This window comes from Crotalus tigris, unplaced genomic scaffold (genome assembly GCF_016545835.1).
Source record: "Crotalus tigris isolate CLP2741 ecotype Arizona unplaced genomic scaffold, ASM1654583v1 scf7180000017576.4783729, whole genome shotgun sequence".
In the NCBI taxonomy this organism is placed as follows: domain Eukaryota; kingdom Metazoa; phylum Chordata; class Lepidosauria; order Squamata; family Viperidae; genus Crotalus; species Crotalus tigris.
In genome coordinates, this window is record NW_024096487.1 from 904,246 (window position 1) to 920,843 (window position 16,598).

At 38.5% G+C, this 16,598-nt stretch overlaps 1 protein-coding gene across 1 annotated transcript in view; it reads right to left on the bottom strand.

Annotated features, from left to right (window-relative positions):
• CUNH11orf49 (chromosome unknown C11orf49 homolog) overlaps nt 1-16,598 on the bottom strand; it is a 142,838-nt gene that overhangs the window by 3,337 nt on the left and 122,903 nt on the right. Inside the window, exons 5-7 of the mRNA XM_039358115.1 lie at nt 8,643-8,728; nt 5,562-5,757; nt 3,814-3,923 (exon numbers count right to left, since the gene is read on the bottom strand). Of these exons, the coding sequence (XP_039214049.1) occupies nt 3,814-3,923; nt 5,562-5,757; nt 8,643-8,728 (392 nt within the window). The remainder of the gene's footprint in view (nt 1-3,813; nt 3,924-5,561; nt 5,758-8,642; nt 8,729-16,598) is intronic.

The following is a 16,598-nucleotide window of genomic DNA, read 5'->3' on the forward strand; positions in this document are numbered from 1 at the left end:
TGCCTTTTTAAGAGTTTTTTGGGGGGGGGATGTGGGGAGGGTGCCCCAAAATGCTAACTCTGAGGTCCTTGCCATTCACCAGCAGCTTATAGCTGCAGCAGGATTGTGCATATGAGTACATTTACTAGCAGAGAGGCCCATCTCTCCCGAACACATGATACTGCTTAGAAATCTAATGCTACCAGTTGATGCCTAAATTTCCTTGGTGGCCCTTCCTTCCTAGTTCCTTTTGTGCATTTCAGTCTGTGAACAGACCTGGTTTTGGTTTTCATTCTTAGCATTGGCTCTGTGGACAAGGTTTCAGTTCGTGAAGCATGATCTGAATCTAGCAGATTCAGGTTGCCCATTTCTTTAACAGCCTTTTTCCCTAGATGAGTAAAGGGAGATTCCAGAATGAATTGCTTATTCTGTTATATCTCCTTTATATATCAATATTGTTGAAATAATGATCAAATATCAGTGCAGGTAGTCCTTGACTTACAACAGTTTGCTTAGTGACCATTCGAAGTTACGACACTGAAAAAAGGTGACTTATGACCATTTCTCACACTTAACGACCATTGCAGCCTGGACATGGTCATGTGATTTACATTCAGATGGTGACAACTGACTCACATTTATGACGGTTTGCAGTGTCCCGGGGTCATGTAATCACCCATGGGGATCTCCTGACAAGCAAAGTCAGTGGGAAAAACCAGATTCACTTAATGACTGTGTTAATAATTTAACAACTGCAGTTACTCACTTAACAAATGTGGCAAGAAAAGTTGTAAAATGGGACAAAACCCACTTAGCAACATAATTTTTGGACTCATCTGTGGTCATACGTAAGTTGAGGACTACCTGTAAAATACAATATGTTGAGAAAAATCAACAATTTTGATGAGCTGTACTTAATTTTCACAAGACTGTAGACTACATTGCTGCAGGCCAGAGGTGAGGTGACCAATATACAAGTGTTGTTAAATAGAGCCTCACAATCCAGGAACAGATACAATGGTTCATACGACAGATTTGTACAAAGGGCCTTGAACAGGAGACATGGATCTAGATGGATCTCCAAACTGCATGCCATTTCTGTCTAAGGCAGTACAACTCCATCCAGTAGCAAAGACTGGAAATATTTAATCTATGTGGCCCTCCAAATCTATTGCCATTCAGTCTAGGATTAAACCTAAGCCTTTGCCATCCAGACCTCCAGGGCATCCAGAATGTACCAAGTAAAAGACAGTCCATGATAGCGTAACTTAGCTGACCGCATATTATAAAGGCTTTGCCCTTTAAGTAAGAAAAAAAGGATTTATTTATCCCTTCATGTTCCTTTGATTCAGCCCCATACAACACTCACTTTTTATGCTCTAAGTATACTATAACATGGCCTTCCTTATCCTTTCTGCAACAGTTCTGGCTAGCAAAGCTTCACATGCCATATACTGCATTATCAAATTCCTCCCTGTCACTCAAGTCATCAGAGACAATTCTGCAATTCTACCCTTTCATCATGGTTGACTCTTCAGGTTTCCTAATGATGTTGCATAGCTTGTGGGTTACAATGCTTGTCTATCCAAGACTCTTAATGCATCTCCACATGAATTACATAGCCATGTTGGTCTAACTAGAATGCAAAAAGGGGGGAAAGAAGGCTTAATCTTCTCCTTGCTATATCTCAGATACATATTCTGTGAAAAAAACATACTGTATATCTGAAGATGGTGAGAAGATTTTCAGCTGCCCTGATATACTATTGCAAAGAAGTGGCCCACTGGGGTCACCTGACAGATGAACTTACTCTTATGTTTACTTCCTTCTGTACAACAAATTGTACTCTTTTTTTTTTTTTTTTAACAGTGTGGTCCACAGGATCTAACTAAAGTTTGTTGACAAGAACAGAATGCTCTTCCTGCCTTAGATGTGGAAGTCTACAGAGATGAGTCTGCACACATAGTTCTTGGCACAACTTGGCATCTCCGGCATATGGGATGCTACCAAGCTGTGTACAGCTCCCAGGGCAGCAGATCCTCACAGGGGTCTTCTGTGTAACTCTTCACCTTGCAGCAGTCATCCATGGGAGAAACAGGGATGAAACCAGTGGTGGGATTCAAATATGTGAACAACCGATTCTCTTGTGGATGCTGCTTCCAGAAGTCCGTTCTGGGCCTGGGCAACAAAAAATTAGCTACCAGTTCTGCCGAAGTGGTGCAAACCGGCTGAATCCCACCACTGGATGAAACCTCTTAATGAGGAAAATGTTCCTTCATAAAGAAAGCTTCAAGTGAGGACGGAAGGAGCAATCTAGGCTTTCTGTTTCTTCCGTCCTGCCTGGTATCCCAAAAAGGAAGATGCTCTTACATCCCTGACACTGTAATACAGAAGGCTAAATGAGCAGAAAGGGCTTCTGCCAGCCTTCTGCAGCCTCCATTTCCTGAACGTTGAAGCTTGTTCTTGAATCTTTAAGATCTCAAGGGTGCTCCAGTCTCTTGGGAGAATTGGCAAACAATATGCAGTGGATTGGTGAATCAATATTGACACAGGAGTGAGGCCAGGCTTGCCGTCTGCTTGACAAATTCATCAGTTGCCTTCTAATCTCCTCCTCCTCTTCCCTTTCAAGATCCTGGTGAGATTGGAGGCACGGTGGGGGCCCCTGCCTGAAAGCGCCTTCCTTCTTCCTCTGAAGCTCTCGTCTGGAACTGCCCTTGCTGCAGGGCTTTCGGGAGCCTGTGATCCCTTGCAGACCAAAGCCTATTCAAATCATCCTGTGCGCAGGGAAGATGAAAAGGCAGCAGGAGAAAAATCCTGCTTTCCTTGCCAAGATGCCTGCACCTGTTACACTTACGGCTGCCCCCCCCCCCCTCCAAGAGGCCTCAGCAGGAGCCTGGCTGGAAGCCAGAAGGAAAAACCCATGCACAATGGCGGTAGTAGGCAGGGCTTTCTCGGCCCATCTGTTTGCTTTGCACCTTACTGGAAGTGGATTTTGTATAGGCAGAAAGAAAAGCCCGATCCCGTGCAATCTAAGCATCATCTTTGCTTGGGAATGCATTACTAGCTAAGCCTGTTTGCAGAAGGGATTGAGGACTTGCATGCATGTTCCTTTTGATATATAATCTCTACACTCTGGGTAAACAGCAGCTCCAGTTGTTGGCAGGGATTGGGACGCTGGGAGGGGTGAGCAGCTTGCATTGAGACATATCCTTGAGCACAGAAAATGCAGAGGGGTCAAGAGTAGCTTGGATGGCTGCTAGCAGGGCCAAGGAGGCCTGGCTCCTGTATTCAGAACCCCAGAGATGCATCAAACAGGCCCAGTGCCGATCTCCAACCCGGAGACCGAATAGATTCTGCTATGGAAAAAGGCACCCCCTTTTTCAAAGCCTGATTTTAAGGCTGCAGGACAAATAACAATTCCGAAAGGGGGGGGAAATGTGCATTGCTTCTGTCCTGAAATCATGGTATTTCTACTGAAACAAAGTCTTGGCTTCTTCAAAGGAAAATGAAGAATTGAGAAAAATCAGGATCTTGTTCATTTGTATGAATTAAGCTAAATAAGGAAATACACCCTGAATATGTATGTCTCTCTGTCTCTGTCTCTCTCTCCACCCCCCCCTTAAAAATCTGATGGGAATAGATGGGAATTAAGGCACTCTTTTTGGTTTGTTATGTGACTTGTCCTGTTTAAATCTCATAGAATTGTTTTACTTTAAATATAAATTTTTCTGGTATATACCTACTAGCCCTGAGGACTTTGTAACCTTGACAAAGGAATTTAGGCCACCAAATCCCTAAAACGTTATTCATGGAACATACAGAAGTTTTCATTACCAAGAGCTTTGTTGATCCCATGATGCTTTGCAAGAGCCATCAGCAATCCATAGAAAGTTACTCTCTGTACATTGCTCAGAATTTCCTTGAGAACAGTGGCTGCGGGACAGCTAGGCAAACAAAAGGAACCCAAGAAAAACATTTTATATATCAAGGTCTGTGAATTATTTTTCTTTAGACTTAAGACTGATCAAACTGAATGGATTGAATCATCTACATCATGAATCCATCTTCCTACCATTTGAGACATGTATTTTTCCGCAACAAAAGAGAGAATGGGCTAGTAGTTCCATGAGCACTCATGATTCCTTTTAACTTGGGAGAATCATGGGAGGAGGAGGTCTCAGTGAAAAGCATTTCCCAATTATTTTGAACAACAGCTTTCTTCTTCATGTTGAAGGAAATCTAGTTGGCCGGGCAGCAATTAAAGCAGGATTGGGGAAACTTTGGTATGGTTGCCCAACTCATTCTATGAGGATTCAAGAAAAGTTCTCCCGTTTCTCAGAGCCCCCCTCTTTACCATTAAAGATTGCTTTGTAATTTCCTGATAGGTCATTCCACACAACAAGTTTTCTCCAATGGGTGAACTTATGTGTTAAACAAACTTTCAGAATCACCCTGTGCTTTTATTTTTTCCCTCAGTGAAAAGGCATGGAAAATGTGGAAATTTAGTGGAAAGTATGCTCCATTCATTTGTAAATGTGAAAAGAGCATCACTTCCAAAAAATAGTTGGTGAGTGGATAAAAAAGCCCATTGTCCACTGGGAGCAACTGGCTCCCCCCCCTTCCATTTTTGTTTCAGCAGAGAAACCTTCCCCAAGACAAGTCAATAGAACGATTGCTCGATTGCCCTGCATATAGGAGGAAATGTGACCTCTTTCTTACTGTATTCTCTGTAAATGTATGTTTTTGTGTTCTCTTTTCTCTGTGACTTTTCCCAGTGTGTGCATGTACTGCTTTTCTTTCTGTATGCTTTTTGCATGTGCATGTGTGTGACAAAATAATTATTGCAAAGTTTTGTCCCCATTTAATGCTGAATGTTTGGAAGAGTCTTGAACCAAACTGAATGCCACAAGCAAGCTGTTTAGTTGTTTGTTGTGACAAAGATTCCAACTACAAATGAAAAGTCCAACGCTTTACATGGAGAGTTTTTTAGTTACCCTTTTAAAATCGCATGCTTTCTTCTATGGGTGACAATTTTAGGTTGTCATCAGAGCACAGTTAGGACTGATGTGACGAGGAACAATATTCCATGAAATCTTGCCCTTTTATCTTCTTCACAAATTATATTATTTTCTTGTTTATTTCAACTGCTGATGAACTCTGTTCACTCTAACCCATTTATTTCTTTCAGTCGGTATAGGTTTTTTTTCAATTGTAAATAACATGAAATAGTTTTCTTTCCGTGTGCTTTTCTCAGAGGAACATATGAATTACATCGATGAATCTGACAGACCTCCAAAAATCTGGAAGTCAAAATATGTTCACTAACTGATGTAAAATGGGGCAGAACTGGTGACAGCTGAAAATCAGTTGCATAATACATACAAAAGTCAAAACTTAATCTGGATCAATATGTGACATTCGTTAGTTTCTGGAAGAAGAGGAACAGCACAAGATTGAAGAAACAAGGTCACATTTACAAGACCTTTTTGATATGAATTGTTTGCACCGCAATGTCACTAAGCCCCTTCCTTATCCTAAAGCCAATGAAATAGATACAACTTATTCTAACCAGCTGGCCTTACCTGTATTTGGATTTGTCACATAATGATTCAAGGCACTGGTAAAATGCAGATGCCTCCACTCCATCGGCTGGACTGCATTCACTGAGAGCTTGACGTGAACGATGCTGCCCAGAAGATGATGTAGGCACAATCACGGTATTTGGATTTTTACCTGTCAAGAGCTCTTGATAGATGGCAGCCACATTTTCAATAAACTCTGTTCAAATACAAAGATATGTTGTAAAAATCACTTATCAACGTACTATAAGGCTATGTGCTATATAAAAGGCTGCATTAACTGTGTAGCTAATTAATTCTATTCTATTCTAGTTATATATTGTACTTTGAGAATGTTTTACTGTTTCCAGCGCTCATATGAATATGCGATGACCAATATAAATATGCAGCTTACTTCCTAATTTAGTTGCTATATGACATGAAAATCACACAAAGGTTATCAAAGCTATGTCAAAGGGCCTATAGATTCTATTCTTTGGACTAGGGTTTCAATTATGTAGAATTTTTATTGTGTGAAGAAGAATAAAAGTCAAGGCCACCCAAATGTATGTATGTATATATGTATGTACACACACACACACACACACACACACACACAAAAAAAGCTCTGTTTATATATACATACAAGCTCTAGTAAGCAGCCCAGTGTATTTTAATGCAACTTCAAATTACATACGGTATGGTGGTCAAAAGAGATATGAGCAAAGAAACTGGCTGAAAACATTCTCCCTCAGGTTGCAACATTTTCCTCTTATTTACTCCCAGAGTCTACATATAAACAAAGTTTTTTTAACCAACCTGATCAGCTATGCAAAGATGTAGATTCCACTCTGAGTGTTTTGCATGTATGCATATTGGTGGGTGACCTGAAAAAACTGTTGAATTTGGATAACAACAGAAATGGTTTCCAAGGGTACTAGCGTGCATGCTTGGAACCTACAAAAGTGTATCTATGAAACAGATAGGTGACACTTTAATGTGAATTTGAAAGGTTGATCATCTCCAAGGATGAAGCATATTATAAATTATTGCTTTTTATTTTCCTTTCTCTGAACTCCAGAATAGCATAATCTCCCTCAAACAGATGACATGATTGTAGAGAGAAAGATGACGTGAGGAAAGGGTTATTAATAGCCATACAACTGAACCTTGTTTTGAGAGAGAAATAACAGAGAAACTTGTCTTAGGAGCTGCAATGAAATAAGCCATTTGGTACAAGGCCCTCTCTGACATCATAATAAACATTTGCACACCATCATAATTATTACATTTTACTCTCAAATGAAAAACATAATAACTGCCCCTTGCTTTCATTTAGTTCTCAACAGAGGCAAAACTGTACCTCAGAATAAAAGAGCTGAGGTATTTGGAATTTCCTACACAAGCCTAAATACCTCTTAGATAAAAACTGTCACCTGGCTTAGCAAGACAACATTCTACAGTATATTTTGTCCTAATGCTATATATCACAAAAGTTATTTGCTTCTTCCATTTTGTTTTTTCTTACTTATTCACACATTACCCAACCAAGGATTCTAAAGTAGCAAATAAAGCAAATGAGTTTTAGAGATAATAGGTTTTATAAATTTAGTTGATTAGGTTGGATTGCTTCAATAGGTTTTATTATAATTTTATACACTATGTTAAATTAATTACTTTGACATTTATTATACATACATGGATATTTGCTGTTCTATCCCTCTCTCTCTCTCTCTCTCTGTCTCATACTGGTTATTGACCATAATTTTCAATACTGAAATTTCCTATATGCAGTAGCCGTTTCTGAATAATGTGCATAGAGTTTATCTTATGTGTAGAAACTGTCTATGTATCTGCAACGCAAGGTTCTGGGTAGCTGTCAACAGCTTTCTAGCATTTCTGAATGCTGACTGATGGAAAATCTTGTAAACAAGTTTTAGGAGGATTATGCTCGACCATGGAACAAGGTAACATAGCCTGGGGATACCTCTGAGACGCCTTCAAGGTTTTCTAACTTTAAGCACTGTGGAAAAATTGTGCTAAAACCTGTCAGCTTTGCTTCCAACATCTCCCCATATAAGCAGGCTCTCCAATCTCCAATCTTCCTTAGATTTACCAGAGAGGTCCCCAAAGGGATGAACAAAATAAGAATCCAATCTACACCCAAGACCATAGCAATGAGGAGCCCGATGGAATCAGCACATATAGAAATGCTAGGAATAGGGTATGCTTACAAAAACTCACTTCCCAACTATAGCTTGGAATCTGAAATATTTTAATAGAACTCCGATATTTATGGAGACAGAATTCCTTATTGACAAAGACTACATTTTATTTGCTTAGAATGATTTATCAACATTTTCACCTCCTCTTCGGTTTGCATACATACATTACTCCAATCTAGACCATCCTAATGTTACCTATGTAAAATTACCATCCTTGAATTCATGCAAACATCAGCCATCACAGTGGTTGTAGAGTTGGCCTGGGTCTTACAAAGATTAACACTGCATGCGAAAGGCCAGGTAAGTTTGTTTAATCATATCATAATGATCTTTTATCAGGAGCAGTGGTTGTCCTTCATTACTGATCTCGGGATAAAGTCTGACATAACTTACAAAGTCTGTAAACAGTCTTAGAGAGCTTGTTCTCTAACCTGCTATTAAAAGCATTCAGGTTAGTAATACCAGCAGAGCCTTTTCAATTACCATTCCACTCTCATAATGTTTTCACTTAAGTAATTCTGTTGGGGTAGATATTCACACATAGCTTTTTTTTATCTTTAGTATATGTTTTTATCTATGTTGTTATCTGTTATTTTTAAAGGTATTTTTATTGCAACTGCTTATTAACACTTGCTCTAAAAGGCATGGTGGGAATATATTAATTACAGATACTCATAAGCACGACCTGATCCAGCATGAAAAATGTGTGAAATAATCCTCTTGCTCAGATATACAGAACAAAGCTTGACATACAGATTTCTGACAGCACAGTTTTTATTATAGAGCAAAACTGTCTGGACAACTGTCTGTTCCCAGTACTATGCTTTCTGATCTGTCCGATTACATTAATCACAAATGTAATAAAGTGGGATAGACTTGCCTGAGTAATAAAACTGGATCTGGAAGGCAAACAGGAAGTCTGAAAAAGACATCAAACAGTCCACAGCATCATCCATTAAAACAATCCTGGAATCAAGAAGGAGAGAGCTCAGCAACAGCCAGTGTGATGTACAGCAGAGATGCAGGGCATTGGAAGTCAAGCAGAAATGTTCAAAATTGATAAAAGGAGTCACATTTTGTTCTATATTTCTCCAAATCAGTCCCAGAATCTGTTGCATTAAGCCTATCAAGTTTCTTCTTAATGCTTTAAGACAATCAAAGGGAAAACCAGAAATGATATTTTGTTATTATGGCATTGTTGTTAGTATTCTTTTATTATTCCTAAAAAGTACCACCAAAAGCTGATGGAAGCAGTTTATTTGTTTGTTTGTTCATCCAACTAGCATTTTGGAATGGGATTCTACAATAGCAATTGCCCTGCCCCAACAGTCTGGTTCCCATATTATCTACCATTAGCAAGTTCTAAACCATCTTCAAAGACAGTTCTTCATATGGTGCATTGCAATAGTCCACTTGGTCTGGCATATTAATGACATCTCATCCTAAACTAACAGATAACTTCTACCAGTAGTTATAGATGTATGTTAAACAACACAAGGGAGTGAACTGAATCCTGTAGCATCCCACAGTGGACGGCCACGAGCTTGGCCACTCACCCTCCATAATGACCAACTGGAAGCACCCACAAGTAGGAATGGAACCATTGCAAGATGGTGCATTGTACTCTTAGATATTCAGGTGGCCCAGAAAGATACCATGATTAATACCATTAAAAACTGCCAAGATGACTTATAAAACAAGGAGAGTACACTCTCCTCATCCATGTCCAAATTCAGTAGAGTGATCAGTGCTATTTCTGTCTTCTTGATTCTTGAAGTCTAACCACCCACAAGTCTTTTCTCTTGCCCAGAAAAATCCTAGGCTACACCCAACATTGTGTGAAAAAGTCCATTTACATTATTTTTCCCTTCTCCTCCTTTCTGCTACAGCTCAATATTTGCTCCCCAAACCTGCCCTGCATGATCCCCAAATTCTGCAGATATTTACCATGCAATAAATAAATAAATCTGCAGCTACTCATCAATTTTCTTCAACACACTTCACATATGCATTCCTAAAATGAAAGTCATTCAAAAAAGCAATCTAAAGTTTTGAAAACTAGATTTTCAAGAAGACTGTAGTTATCCTTATGAGCAGAGAATAACAATCTGTATTTCCTATTGCTTGTGTGTTACTCTAATAAAATAAATTCATTTAAAAGTGAAGTAAATTCTGAAGAGACAAATGAGAAAATACTTGTTTCTTGCATTTGGAAAAGAAGCAATAGTCTAAAATAAAGGGTCCAACTAAAATAAGATTACAACTACAAATATCTCCCCTGTGCTGTTTTAATCTTGGATGAACACAGTTAACGCTAATTGGCAAAGCAAAACTTTACTGTCTTAATTTATATCCTATTCCAACAGTATTAAATCTACAAAACCTTATAAAAGCAAAGCCTGGAATACTCTTACAAAAACTTCACAGAACAGTTGGATGACAAAGCATCAATTGGGGGAGGAAGAAATCACTATGCCATTAATTTGCCAGCATTGTTTGGATAGGTCAAAAGAAGCATACAGAATATGTCAGTGCCATAGGAAAGAAAAGCATTACTTACTGTAGATACCTTAGATACTTAACTATTTGGGATGTCCAATTGTTTCTCTTTCTTTCTTAAACTCCTTGACCCAAACCCACCTTTTTCCAAGATTTAGTCTCTGAATCGATACTGTAAGATTGTAATGTAACCAAGTTTTAGGTGTGCTAACTAAATCACTTGTCTAATCTTTCTTTCCTATGTTCACCTGCCTGGCTGTTCCTTAGTTTCCCCCCCCCCCCACAGCTAATCATTGAGCATTGGCTATGCAACTCTGAATGAGCTACAGCATAATGCTGTGATAAATAATACTCAAAACATGCATGCTCCTAGTATTTATTACTCATATGACACATTAATAGATATACACTCTGTATTTCAGTGTCAGATGTCTCTTACAAACCAAAAATAATCTACGTTTTTGTATTAAAAACTGTTTCTAGGCTATAAATCATAGAACCAGTGACATAAATGAAGGCTCTTGCCCTTTTAGGATATATATTTTTCTTCTGATTCTTCAGACAATATGTTTAAAAGATTTTGTTATAATTTTCTGCAAAGTAAACCTAATGTATTGCGCTGTATTTAGATTCCCTTCATAGGAATCTTGATTTTAAATCTGAATGATATGCTGGCTTTTCCACAAGGATTTAGAGACTATTATCCTATAATATTAGGGTCCCCTCACAAGAACCTCTAAGGCCAAAATGATTGGCTGTTTTTCTGTAACTGCAGTTCTTCCGATGGATCAGTGCATGACCCTTCATTTAGGAATATTCTAAAGCTGACAAAGCTGACAACATAATGGGACTTCATCCAGTCCAGCATCTGGCTTCACCAAGGAATGCAAAGCTCTTGGAACCCACATAGTGACTTGAAAGAGTAAAATATGAGGTTACTCAAGAAGGGCTTGAAAAACCACAATTACAAGAAAACAATTTATAATTCTTTGTAGTTTCTAAGCATTCCATATATGTATAACAATAAGTTCAGAAACTGACAAATTTATATCCTTGCCACCTGGATGTATAATGAGAATTTCTCACTTATTAAGAGAGCAGCCTTCTTGCCAAATATTGAAAAAGTGCCCACCTAAACTAGCCGGGAAACAAGATCCTAAAACAAGAGCAACCCAGTTGCTGAGATTTCTGTAGCTTTTTATATATTTTTTTCAATAAATCTTGTTAAAAGAAATTCTGGGAGAATCTTGCTTTTAGTTAAAGTGGGCTTGGGAATTGAGAATACTGCAGTTTACATACAGCATGAGGCTAACAAACATCTAGACCAGGGATAGGCAACCTTGGCTCTTTTATGACTCGTGGACTTTGACTCCCAGAATTCCTGAGCCAGTCATGCTGGCTCAGGAATTCTGGGAGTTGAAGTCCACGAGTCATAAAAGAGCCAAGGTTGCCTACCCCTGGTCTAGACAATGAAGGATCTGCTGCATATCATCTGAGAGAAGAAAGTAGAAGAATTATGACTTGAGCCAGATGGAAATCAGTCACTGCCTTTGGCAGGAAAGCAGCATCTGCTAAGAAGTTTGTCTCTAAGTTGGATGGCAGTTAGAGCAGTGTGAAAAGTACAAGGGTTCACTGATGTGACATCATAAAGAATAAACTGTTGAAAGAAGAAACACTTTAATAGTAAACAACATTAAATCAATCGTTATCATGATTTCACTTATAAGAAAGTTGAACTATTTTAGAACTCAAATGGGGGTAAAATAATAAAAATCCAAGAATGAATTTACCTCTGCACCAAGGATACAGGTTCTCTAAAGTTGAACCAAAAAGCTGTGGAAAATCTTACTATTTCTGGGCAGCAAAATGAAAAAAAAAAAAAAAAAGAAATTGTTATAATATATGCTGAAAGAAGATAAACTCTGTGTTTCAGAAACAATAAAATTTGTTGAAGGACATAAATAGTTGAAAGACTTTCCATGGAAAGGTCAGAAAACCATTTGAAAAATAACTCACATAATCTTATAAGAACAGCTCCAAACTTCCTAGAGGCATTCATTTTCCTTGTGCATCAGGTATTACATAACTAAGAAGTGAGACTCTAGGCCAGTGTTTCCCAAACTTGACAATTTTAAGGCATGAGGACTTCAACTCCCAGAATTCCACAGCCAGCGTTGCTGGCTGTGGAATTCTGGGAGTTGAAGTCCACATGCCTTAAAATTGTCAAGTTTGGGAAACACTGCTCTAGGCTACTAGATACTGCAGGGGTCTTCAAACATGGCCCTTTTATGACTTGTAGACTTCAATTCCCAGAATTCCTCAGCCAGGCATCTGAACACCATCTCCTAACAGGAAGTCATTGTGATGGGAGAGAAAGTGAGAACATGTGTTTGCCATCTGAAGGAAACTGGTGGACCTGATGTCATAAAGATGCACCAAGGTTGTTTAGAACAAATCTTGGCAATAATTTGGTGAGCCAAAAAGTAAGCGCGTGAAGCGCAAAAGTGAGCTCCCATTTACAATTTTGTGAAAAATGATTTGCATCTTCCAGGATTTTCTGAGTTGTATACTATATATCTGCAAAGAATATTGTCAGATTTGCATACAGACCTACTGATATATAAATAGTATACAAAAAAAAACCCAGCAAAATTTAGTTCTTATTTTATTTATTTATGTCATAGATAACCATTCAACATATGATGAGCCAGTGTAAAAAAAAGTTACTCCTATCTTCAGTTTAATATTTAAGATGGATGTGGCTCAGCACTGCCCAGTATAAATCTTATATACTTTGGCCTCTCATCCCAGAGAAGTCACTACAATACGGATACTACAATCATATCACGCCTCACTTAAAAGAGCAACTGAAGACTGTATTCATGCTTATTAGTCTGGATAACATTACAAACCCATCTCTGAGGCTCCACTGACTTATAGCTGGAGCTGTAGTCCTGAAATGTAAAAGATATAGGATAACCATGAGTCTCCCTGAGTTATAATTTTTTCAAAACTCTCCAAGAGACCATCATAAAATCATGCAAGACATCACGAAGTAGCAGAGGGTAGAAACTGGATTACATATAGTCCTCAACTTAAGACTCTTCATTTAATGACCCTTCACAGTTATAATGGCACTGAAAAAGGCGACGACCAGTTGTACTTGTGACCATCACAGCATCAATGTGGTCCCAATTTGGACACTTGGCAACTGATATATATTTACAATTGTTGCAGCATCCCAGGGTCATGTGATCACCATTTGCAAATTTTCCTAGGCCTTCTGACAAGCAAGGTCAATAAAGGAAGCCAGATTCATTTACTGGCCAGGTAATTCACTTAACAACCGTGTAATCTGTTTAATGGCCACAGCAAAAAAGGTAATAAAGTCAGACCTAATTCCCTTAATGCAGTGTTTCTCAACCTTGACAATTTTAAGGCATGTGAACTCCAACTCCCAGAATTCCACAGCCAGCAATGCTGGCTGTGGAATTCTGGGAGTTGAAGTCCACATGCCTTAAAATTGTCACGGTTGAGAAACACTGCCTTAATGAAATAAATAAGGACGTGATTTCCAACCATCATCACAACAAATATAAATAAATTTACTAACTCTTCACCCCCTATAAAGTTACAAACAGATACTGTATCTCTTCATCCCATATCCCATCCCTTTTCTATAGGCAAATCCAGAAAACATCAACCTTTTGATCCTGGTGACATCCAAAAGTCCATAAAGGGTTGCAAAAAAAAATTAAATTCTTATTTAAGTATGAAAACTGCTGAACTGTATTATAACAAAACTTAGTGTATTTGCCTAAATAAACAGTTCTGATGTTCTCATGGCCAAAATAGAATCAGTGTCTGTGATTATTGTTAAAATGAATAACATGAAGATCCTTGCTTTATTGAGCATGATTTGGAATTACAGTATCTTTAAACTCCTGAGAATCTTCATTGGCTTTGGAACAGAACAGTTAATAGAGGTAGCTTGAGAAAACTAAGTAGAGGTGGGAGGAGGTGGAAGAGTTACAGGACATAACACACACACACACACACACACACACACACACACACACACACAGACACACACACACACACCACCACCACCACCACCACCACCACCACCACCACTCAGAGTAGCTCAGCTCAGTGAGAGAGATTCAAGCATGCAGAGCAGCTTGAATTAATTACTGCAAAGAAGAAAGGATAAGGCTAAGAGAGTCCCCAGGAGAAAAGCTACTATTTAATACAAAACCCTTTGAAGATGTCAAACTGCTTCTGTTTTATTTATTATGTCCCAGAAGCCTTCTCCTGCTGCTGTCTGCTAGCAGCTTCAGTTCTTATTCTCATTACTAACCACATTACAGAGGTGGTCAACGGTCACAGCAAGGAGATGGTTTTGAAGCTGGCACATAGAGCATCTTCCATCTCCCAGGCAATAAAATATAGCCATTGGCATCTTCAAGCCCTGGAAACGCTAAAAGCCATTGACTGGATTCTGTATCACATTTTTTTTTTTTTTTGCCTTTTAGACAGCTCCTAATAAAGCAAGAAGCATCGATGACAGACATAAGATGTCAAGAGTGAAACATGGGCAGCTGCCAATTGTTACGAATATTTCTATTTCTAGAATAATGGAAAGGCAAAGAACATAGAATGCACAGAGAACTTTTCTGTATTTCCATATATTGACCTCAATGACAATTTGTCAAGTTTTGACAAGGGAATAGGTATCAGTCTACTCTACCCCACAATTCTAAAGAGTTGTAAAATATTAATAGAGAAATAAAATTTGGTGCAATTAAGTGACAACAAATTAAGTTATGCAAGAAAGTTATTCTGTCCTGGAAAAGTGCAGCATTCAGTTGGAAACAAGTACATTTTACTTCCCCAAGACTTTGTACTCTACTTGCTCCAGAGGAATTGTTGAGGATTGTTATTTGTAGGAGAAGGAATGGCGGAACTTGGGAATGGAATAAAAAGAAGGATCAGCGTAGAATAGTTAGCCACAAGCAAACTAAGTCCAACCCGCCCCCTTGAGAGCCACTGACCCTTATCTAGCCAGGTGTTGATCATTAGTTGAGAAGATTCCTGTGCACAGGCTTTTAGCAATAAATCAGAATAATTGAACCTTCATCTGTCTTTCATGCCTGACACATTTCCTCAAATGACTGTATAAGTGGAATAACAATGGAGTACTGCACTGCCTTGTTTATAGATTCCCTAAAGTACTGTGCTGAGGGAGAATCTTAATGCAGGGGCTCAAGTAAAAAGTATGATCCTAATTTAGAGCAAAATCCCCTTGAAGAGGAAAGAGAAGGCATTAAGCTCTTCAAAATAGGGATGTCTCATGGAGTAAGAAAGTAAATCCTTCTCTTAGCATATTTTAATAATTCACTTCATAAAAAGAATGAAAATTAAAATTTTCATTTCATTTCATCTTTAGGTGGAGCCAATGATATATATCCTTGAGCATGATTGTTTAACCAACTTGTTCTCTTACGGTAGTAAAACCTAGTTTATATTTTGTTATCTTCTGTCCTGTAATCCTACACATTGAATGTTTTTGCTGAAAGTCAAGGCAAACTGTATCTATTGTTTTCCTATGGCCAATTAAGGTAGTTACTCTATCAAAAATGGAGAATGGATATTTTTGGTAAGATTTTAATCTTGATAAACCCATGCCATGCTATGCGTATTTTTCCTAATGCTCACAAACCAATAGCTTAATAATTTCTTCCAGCATTTTGACAAGTATCAATAGAAATCCAATAATACTTTATTCCCAGAGCTTGAGGTCTGTGTGGGACAGAGTAAGGGAACATAGGTGTAACTGTGTTATTGAAGCTTTAAGGGTGTGCAATTAGGAAGGGCCAGAACTTATTTTTTGACAAACTCCTCTTATGGATACCGGTGCCCATATCGTTTTGAAATTAGGAGACTGACTGGCCCAAAGTCACCCAGCTGGATTTCACTCCTAAGGCAGGCTTAAAACTCCCAGTCTCCTGGTTTCTAGGCCAGCATCTTCAGCACCACACCAAACTGGCTCTCATATTTCATGTGCAACTAAGATGCAAATCCCCCTCCCTCTCTCTTTTTAGTATTTTCAACCTCAAGGGTCTTTGTCCCAAAGTTTCCACTGCCTTTAGCTCTTTAACCAGTTCTTCTGTACTGATTAGGATCAGATATACGATGAACAATATCAAACATGGAAAAACGTTATGGTTCAGGATTTCACTTTCATAAGCCTCTAATTAAATCATAGTCCACCTTTCCTTCAATAAGCTTAGAGATGAAAAGGTATGTTATTCTACTTTGCTGTTGTCTTTCCTCT